Below are 9,022 nucleotides of genomic sequence, written 5' to 3'. Positions count from 1 at the left end.
TATTGTCTATCTGCGGGAATTCCACGGGCCTTCTCGTTACGACCTGCCTTTAATCGAGTGAACAGCTGATTTGGTTGTAGCCTTGATACGCTTCTCATTGCTCGTTTGGGATCCTATAGCACTGACTTAATTCTTTTCGGGTGTCCAGACTTGCTATGACCGAATTGTTCCGCCTACTCTGACTTGAGTTAAGACATGGCGTTCTGGTTAGTTCGAAGGACCTAGGCGGCGCCAAATGCTTCCACTCTGAACGAGGGTAAGTATAGCAGCCCCGTGGCATTTTTGCTGATGAGTCTATATACCATCTGAGTTTAAAGGTACACTCACGGTATACGGATTATGTGGCTGATATCAGACTTGTATCTATATGTAAGATGTCTAAGAAACAAACTTGGGATGGCACATCCTCTTCTAGTATTGATAGTAAATATAGAGGATGATTATTCAAATTTCAGTCACTAGGGACGTTATGATTGTATTGTAGAGCGCATCTCTTTCAGCCAGATACCACCTTATCATTGACTGGTGTGATGATCTAGAAACAAAACTAAACAAGCGTGACTGGTGACTACCCGCGTGACACCATCAATTATGAATATCCTTTCCTTCAACCATCTATGCTGCTGTGGTGCTTGAAGTCCGAGCTTAACACGTACTGACAAGATATCCTAGTGAACACCGTACCCAACTTTGGGTTCATACATTGCTATACCTCGCTATGCCACTGAGCAAGTGCAAAGTACTACATGACTATCACTATGTGTATGCAAAACTCTACATTTTCAAAATCTGTCTACTCTATTCTATAACCGTTTCGTAGCTCAGTAGTAGAATCATCACAGCCTGCTGCCCATATTGATATGAACGGTCTTTACCTGGCTATACGCCTCAAGGCCTCTCCCACCCAGCTCCCTCCCGATTGCACTTTGTTTAACACCACCAAAGAGAATACGAGGATCACAGTCCTGACTGCTGTAAATCCATATCGTACCAGACTCGATTTCCGCTGCCACACGGTGCGCACGCTCAAGGTTGAAGACAGCAGCACCGAGACCATATGTTGTGCTATTTGCACGCTGGATGGATTCCTCTTCGCTTGAGAAGGACAGAATGACCACTACCGGCCCGAAGACTTCCTCGCGGACTATCCGCATGGAGTCGGTGGTGTCTGTGAAGACGGTGGGTTCGACAAAGTATCCCTTCTCATTCTTGCTGTTAGCGGGAGTGTGGGCAGAGCCGCCAGTGACGACCGTGGCCCCTTCGCTCTTGGCCATCTCAATGTAAGATAGAATACGCTTGTACTGGGCGCGAGTCACCTGTGGTTCCTGGAAGATTGACTCGTCCAACTGGTCGCCGATCTTGGAGGTAGTCTTGACGGCCTCTTTGAACTTGGTCAGGAAGAACTGGAAAATGTCCCTCTGAACGTAAATGCGCGATGTAGCTGTGCAGATTTGACCCTGATTGGACATGATGCCAAAATGCGACTATTTCACGGCTTCGTCGAGGTCCGCATCTGGGAAGACCAGTAGTGGTGATGTACCGCCAGTCTCAAGGGTGATGTTTTTGAGAGTTCCGGCAGCCATTCTTATTATTTCACGGGCTGTCATGGTGGAGCCTGTAAATGCGATCTTATCGACCAACGGGTGCGACGCTAGAGCAGCGCCAGCCTCGCGGCCGTAGCCGTTCGTAATGTTGACCGCGCCTGGAGAGAATCCAACCTCCTTGATCAGATTTCCCAAAACAAGGGTGCTGAGTGGTGTTTGCTCCGCCGGCTTAAGCACAATGGTATTTCCACAGGTCAGTACAGGTCCCAATTTCCAGGTAGCCATAGACAAAGGATAATTCCACGGGATGATCTGACCAACAACCCCCACCGGTTGGCGGATAGTGTATGCGAACTTTTCAGGCGTGGTGCTAATGGTCTGACCAAAGATCTTATCGGCCCAGCCACTTTAGTAGCGAATCGTACCAATTGCTTCAGTGAGGGCTTCGATGAGGGCTTCGATGAGGGCTTCGGTGAGGTCTTCGTTGAGGGCGACATGATAGGGTTTCCCTGGTTCGTGAGCTGAATTCTGCGAGGAGGCCTGTCTGGAGGGTTCATACCATTATCCCACGCATCAATGGAGGCAAATAGCTCCCTGTTCTTCTCAATCAGGTCTGCTAGTCTGGCCATCATCTGCCCGCGTCCGGTGGCGGGAAGCTTTTTCCAGCATGGATTGACCAGGGCAGCCTTGGCCGCGTTCACAGCGCGGTCGACATCGCCAGTGCTGGCAGCGTGGACGGTGGCGATGGGCTTGTCGGTGCTATGGAATGCGTACGTTAGTAGATAGGATGAGGAGTAGCAGGATGAAGACATACGCGGGGTCGATGGAGGTGATGGTTTGTCCGCCCGATGGAACAAATTCGTTGTTGATGAAGAGGCCGGTCGGCTGCGAGTAGCGGTGGTCGTTGGGAGTAACAATGTCGACGAAAAGGTCAGCCATGTTGATAGATGAGTTGAATATTGTGAGTAGCAGAGATCAAAGGCTGGTATTTCTTATTGATATTATGCCGGTTCATGCCGCTAGCATATTGGGTTCGGACTTGTATTCTCAATGTGGTCCCTCTTGATTCCGAATATCATGCCATCCATGTGTTGGTGTGGATCGAAAAGGAAAGCCCATGTCGTTAGACTTGGTAATTAGTGTATACCTGAGGAAATCACTGGTCTATAGCCAATGCCGTGTATTTATTAATGCACAGCGATGTCACAATGTGGAGGCTGGAGGTCTCCCACTATTGTAGGCCTGCCTCGAAAATCATATGCGTAAATGCAACCATGTCCAACTGACCGTCGGCTGTGCGAAACAGAACCGAACTAGGGAGATACACAAATACTAGCATCAGTCCCTGGCTTTGGTCAAAGTTTAGTAGTTATTTCCCCCCCAATCCACGCAACGGGCTTCTTATCACTGTTGATTCTCCTCACACAGCATTTGGCCACTCTCCTCTCTTTAAGAAATGGGTATGTTTATTGTCAAGGGACAGTAGTGCCTATAAAAACAAGTTCATCGGATCGAACCTAATACTCTACATGGTTGATGGGCTCAGAAATATCAAGGGTCTGTAAATTAGGGATCGCATGGGGAAGTGATCCATGGTTCTGTAGTTCAAGATCGACAACTCTGAGAATTGACATAGATGGATTAATTAACCATGCGACCCGCCATGAACAACTCTTTCCTAATGGGACAGCGTGTCCAATTGAGTTATAGTAAGAATGGAGATAGTGGAATAGTTAAAGCATGATATTAGTAAATGAAGACCAAGCTGGTGCTGACTAAAGAGAAAAGTTAAATTGTGAAGCATATCGTCTTGGAGGTGGAGGTCTTACGTCAAGACCAAGCTGCCACTAGTTAACTAACGGGACGCTTATTCAGTGGACTGGATGCCCCTCCACCAAAACATTCCCCGGTTCATTCGACCCTTTGTTGTTTAAATCCTTTTGGCTTATAAATCAAGAGCAATGGTGACAATTGGAAGTATGAAGCAGTGGAGGGTAGTAAGCAAGGAGAAAGGGTTTGATGGTCTTGTCTATGGCGATGCGCCGGTTCCCAAAGTGGGCGAGAATGAGGTTCTCGTGAAGTTCCATGGAGTATCACTGAATTATCGTGACCTGATAATCACTAAGGTATGTTGATGCGAATTTCTAGTAGATCCTGACCAGTGGTCGATTTTTTCTATACCCCCACCACGATGTGCTGCCTGCTGTACGGTACGGTATGGCTGACATTTGGGCCTCTACGGCAGGGATTGTACCCATTCGATATTAATCTACCAACGGTACCGGGCTCCGATGGCGCCGGCGAGGTTATCGAGGCTGGATCTAAAGTAACCCAGTTCCACAAAGGCGACAGCGTAGTTACCTTGTTCAGCCAACAACACCAGTACGGCCCCATTGATTTTGCGGCGGCCCAATCTGGTCTGGGGGGAATATTGCCTGGTACGCTGCGTCAGTACGGAGTCTTTAATGAGAATGGGGTGGTCAAGAGTCCTAAGAATCTGAATCATCTCGAGGCGAGCACCCTGACATGCGCGGGTCTTACTAGCTGGAATGCCTTGTATGGTCTAAAACCTTTAAAGCCTGGTCAAACAGTACTGGTGCAGGGAACTGGCGGTGTGAGCATCTTCGCATTGCAGGTAGGGCCCCCACTAAAGGCCCTGGGGCACTATAAGGCTAACCCATAACGCAGTTCGCCAAAGCGGCTGGTGCCACTGTCATCGCGACCACGTCGTCGGACGAAAAGGCTAAGAAATTGAAGGAGCTTGGGGCCGACCACGTTATCAACTACAATTCGAGCCCTAACTGGGGCGAGATCGCTCGCACGCTAACTCCAGACAATGTTGGTATTGATCACATCATCGAGATTGGCGGTTCCGGCACCCTCACCCAGAGTTTTAAGTGCATCAAATTCGAGGGTGTTATTAATATTATTGGATTCGTTGGTGGCACTGATGCCGAGGGCCAACCCCCAATCCTAAGTGCGCTGAGCAACATTTGCACTGTGAGAGGCATCTATGTTGGAAGCAAGGCGTTGATGAAAGATATGATCCAAGCTATCGAGGCGAACAACATCCATCCGGTGGTGGATGAAAAGGTCTTTTCTCTCGATCATGCCAGAGAGGCCTATGAATACATGGTAAGACTGTCGGTCATTGCTTAGGAATGAACTACCTTGCTAACCTTAAAGTGTAGTGGGATCAAAAGCACTTTGGCAAGCTAACTATCAAGATCGACTGAGTGAGCTGGAGGTACGAGAATGCGTGGAGGAAGAGTATTTACGCCATTTTAAATCTAGTGAAACTCATACTGCCATCATGTATACTCTCATTCTCTGTAGTCCTACACTGTACAGGCAGGTGTTAACATACTATCCCTCGTGTAGTATTACATGCCGTTACTCTATATATTATAATTATAATAACCAATTCCACAACAATGTTGGCAGACTATTTCCAGCCTTGGTTCCCAGAACTACTTTATACAGTATTAATTTTTTTTTTTTTTTTTTTAAAGTAGATACTATCATTTTTTAATTCCCCATTCAGATGACTGCTTCTTAATTTACTATCTTAATTTTATAGGTAGTTCCAAAGCTTTCACTTTTAAATTAATTTATTCTACTATTATTGCCCGTATCTATAAACAGAGGCGTCATCGCTTAGGTTGCTAGTTTTTATTTCTTAATCCATAGGTGGCAGCTAATACTACCTTTGTTTGGCTCCCTATTTAACGCGTGAATTATTCCACCAGCATGGATGGGGACCCGGAGGACCCATGGCTGTCCTCTGGGTTCTGAAGACCTCTAAAATGTATTTGACACGTTAGAAACGCGTGTTTCAGAAGCTGTTGATTTTGATGTTTCTCAGAGTGACTCTACGCCCCTCTTACAGAAGAGTGCAAATGCAATCTCTGGAAAGTTTCTTAGAAATCGTGCAGTTCCTTTACTTAGAAACGCTTGAATAACTGTCTTCTTGCGTCTCATATCCCGAAATAAGAATAAAATGATATGGAAATATAAATTCGTCGGTGTTAGAAATCAATATATCTAGTAGAACCATCTGAAATCAGGGTTAGCAGGACCCTCCCTCAACCTTTCTGTTGGGACATCCAGAGCTCTGAGGGTGATGCCTTGCTTCACATTCCGTCGCTTATTGTCTATTATCATCCAGGCGCCAAGAATCAGAGTTAACACAATGCCAGTTCCTCCAAAAGCAGCGGTTGTGATAAGAGCCGGCATATATTTTGGTGCATCCTGATTCTGAAAGATATTTGAACTGACTAGGCCCATCAGGTTAGCCAGAGGGACAGCAATGCTGGTTAAAATCACACGTTTTCCTTCACTCGCGATATTGTTGTTGTACCAAACATCCAGCAAAACAGATGGAGCCGATGTGCCCCTTAAATGCCCGGTTAGTGGAAAATATAATGAAATCGTAGAATGTTAAAGAATGGATCTAGCTTACCATGTCATTATGAAGGAAGCAAAGTAGGCAACATTAATATCGTGCCTAACATCAATGGCGACATAAATTATGAATCCAATGAATGTGAAGAGGAAACCCAATGCAATGAACGGAAATCTCCACCGGGTCCAGTCGCTGAGAAATGCTAAGATTAGAAGCATGATAGCCCCGGACACATTGGGGGCAACCGTGTAGAGATTCGTCTTGACGGTGCTGTATCCTAGTCGATTGATGATTTGTGGCAAGAAGAGCTGAACGGATTGTAGTGGAACACCCAAGCAAACTTGGATACCCAGAATCATCCAACTGGTAGGATGTTTGAAGATGGTAAATGCCTCGCGAATATTGAGCTTCTCATTGACAACCGAAGAACTATCGAGCTGCATCCGTTCGTATGCCAGCGCTTTCTCTGATGGGGTGAGAAAGCTGGCCTCAGATGCAGACCGCGGCAAATACCAGATTGCAAAGATGGCGAAGACGATAGTACCAGCGCCTTCGATGAGAAAAAGGTAGCGCCATGGGGTTAGCGAACCGGACTTGATCCGGAAAACGCCAAAAGCAAGCAGCCCTGAGAAGGCAGAAGCGATACTCTGGGCGGCATAGAAAATGGCAAGACGCCTTGCCATTTCTCCTCGACGATAAAACCTGTTTGCCACGCCATCTTTGTTTAGCATTAAATATGAGCTTGCAGGTCGAGAGCCCTTACGTGGTTAGATAATAGATCACGAGTGGGAAGAAAGCGCTCTCCGCCATGCCCAGGAACCATCGAATCGCGAGAAGGCCTTCGAAATTGTAGACGGCGACGACAAGAAGTGTGCAGAGGCCGAAGCACAACATCATGCAAGGCAAAACAAGGTTGGGACCATACATCTTCCCCAGAATTCCAAGAAATGGGGCCGTCAAGACATATGGAATGAAGAAGATGCTCAATATTATGTTGTACTGGTTACCATGTAGATGGAGGGTGTCTATACAAACAAATACATATCAGTCACTAAACACCAATCCTATAATAGGACCCAGTCCACGCACTTTCCAGACCAGCAGTCTTGGCATTTCCAAGGTTCGATTTATCAAGGCTATTGAAGAGATACATGACTGCTAATACGGGAAGAATGCGGAGGTCAAACTTCGAGACCACACTCCGTTCGGCACGGGGGTCTATGGCCACGGACCGACCAACCTCCGAACGCTGCACACTAGTATTCGCGTCATCGTCAAGCGGTGGCTTCGTCGGGATATGTTCAAGTGCTTTGCGGCTCGACATTTGTCCTCCAATGCCTTAGAATGATAGTCAGAACTCCACGTGGAATTAAATTCCGTAGAGATGATGTTGACCTGAGTTGAGACCAGCCCGAGCCTTAGCTTTAAAGCATTTATTCTGAATCATATTAGGAAATTGATTTTCTATCACGTCCGTTATCTTGATATGATATGTGTATGCATTGCGATTAAGATGCTTTGCATTTCGTTTAGCCAAGACTTTGTGTAATTTGTCTACAGTAATCTTATCAGAAGATAAGGTATATGGCCGAAATCGGCTGTCGGTGAATTTCTGTAGCGGAAAAGTGCCTAGATTAAGTTTTTAGGAATTGAACTGTTGAACCTCTTGGGCCAATTGACCCTGTTGACCCTGTTGACCCTATTGTCCTTACTGTCCCTACTGTCCCTACTCTCCCTACTGTCCCTACTGTCCTATTGTCCCTATCGCCCCCACGGGGCCTGTTGGTCCCATTGGCTCTCGATGACCCACAACACGTGGCTTTCCTCCCTATTTCTCTTTCTTTCAACGATTCCCTTTTTGTTCATAGCCTATACTATAGGTTCTACGGGTCCATCCCCTGATAGAGAATCATTAAATTAGCCACTCGGCCGGCGCCCGCAAAACTTAAGATCAGCCAAGACATTTAGTCTAGGATGACTATTTGCGATCTAGATAGTAAATGTGCTGACACCCCGGAATAATATTAATATGTAGTAAACTTCTTCCCAGCTTTCGTCGTCGGACACCGTGCCATTGCACCCCTTCCTGTCAAATTATGAGACCCATAAGGAAGAGGAAATATATAGTTGTATCTACAGTACAATCCAATCCTAACTAGATCTAGTGGGGTTGCCTCGTATTCGTAGCTAAAATCACTGGGGGTGTTCTGTACTCCATGGCTGTTGCTGGTTCGTTGAGGGATGGATCATGTGGTGCCGTGTGACTGATAGTCCATCCCGGGATCTAGTAGTTTTGACAACAGAAAACTGTTGTCTTTTGATGGATTGATAACGGTGAGTGGGACCAAATATCATTACGCCACGCTTGTGAATCAGACATTTTCGTTGGTCAGAGGTAACAACTGACCCAGACCATCTAGGAAATCTCCGATAATTCTCCTACACAGCACTGTTTGCCAGACTCGAACAGCTCTACGATGACGGCCAAGAGAAACAACAGGTTTTATCGGTCCAAATCACACACTTGCAGTCTTCAAAAGTGATGCAGAATTCTGGCCATTTGCAGTTTATCTCACCATCTACTCCTTCAATATTGAATCTATTCCATATTTTATTTGTTGTGACACCACGCCTTTACTAGAAAATACACATGTGGCAAATACAATTGCATTCTGAATACAATCGATAACATATCTAATATTAAAATTAGTGTCATCATCTACTCCATACTATCTTTCATTATCTCACAATGGCTACGCTTACCATATGAGTGGCTGCTAATATAGTTCTCTAATGCAAGAAACAAAATTCAAGCTCCCCAATCCTGCGTTCGCGTCTCCCTTTTCATTAGGGTATAATAGTGATTTATGCATGATCAAACTTTCTTTAATAATTTTAGGATCCTTGTATTTGGCACACTGATATTTATATTATCGGAAATATCTGGTCTTTAACTCTTCATAGTGTTTAATAAAGTTGTATACCAATCTTGGCCAACAGACTGGTAGTCTGTAGAGCCACTTTAATAAAAGGATATTGGCTATGTTTTAAACGTAGGAGGGTTAGGCGCTGC

At 45.8% G+C, this 9,022-nt stretch overlaps 3 protein-coding genes across 3 annotated transcripts; 1 reads left to right on the top strand and 2 right to left on the bottom strand.

Annotated features, from left to right (window-relative positions):
• Positions 1 to 836: 836 nt before the first annotated feature.
• On the bottom strand, positions 837 to 2,483 carry ATNIH1004_003505 (uncharacterized protein; the record flags this gene model as incomplete). Its single annotated transcript, XM_033568182.1, has 4 exons — positions 837 to 1,418; positions 1,494 to 1,922; positions 1,970 to 2,303; positions 2,359 to 2,483. The coding sequence occupies 4 exons, from the start codon at positions 2,481 to 2,483 to the stop codon at positions 837 to 839; spliced, it is 1,470 nt and encodes a 489-aa protein (XP_033430177.1).
• Positions 2,484 to 3,505: 1,022 nt separating this feature from the next.
• ATNIH1004_003504 (zinc-dependent alcohol dehydrogenase family protein) lies at positions 3,506 to 4,780 on the top strand (the record flags this gene model as incomplete). The annotated part of the gene is made up of 4 exons (XM_033568181.1): positions 3,506 to 3,670; positions 3,790 to 4,179; positions 4,233 to 4,679; positions 4,736 to 4,780. 4 exons carry the CDS (start codon positions 3,506 to 3,508, stop codon positions 4,778 to 4,780), a joined length of 1,047 nt encoding a protein of 348 aa, XP_033430176.1.
• An 808-nt stretch (positions 4,781 to 5,588) lies between these two features.
• ATNIH1004_003503 (putative MFS transporter) lies at positions 5,589 to 7,273 on the bottom strand (the record flags this gene model as incomplete). The annotated part of the gene is made up of 4 exons (XM_033568180.1): positions 5,589 to 5,817; positions 6,007 to 6,651; positions 6,713 to 6,974; positions 7,039 to 7,273. 4 exons carry the CDS (start codon positions 7,271 to 7,273, stop codon positions 5,589 to 5,591), a joined length of 1,371 nt encoding a protein of 456 aa, XP_033430175.1.
• Between the last annotated feature and the right edge of the window lie 1,749 nt (positions 7,274 to 9,022).

The sequence above is a fragment of the Aspergillus tanneri genome (assembly GCF_003426965.1).
Source record: "Aspergillus tanneri strain NIH1004 chromosome Unknown AapTan_1_pilon_pilon_pilon, whole genome shotgun sequence".
In the NCBI taxonomy this organism is placed as follows: Eukaryota; Fungi; Ascomycota; class Eurotiomycetes; order Eurotiales; family Aspergillaceae; genus Aspergillus; species Aspergillus tanneri.
Note: the sequence above shows the minus strand (reverse complement) of the source record. Positions and strands in the feature narration are given on the sequence as shown.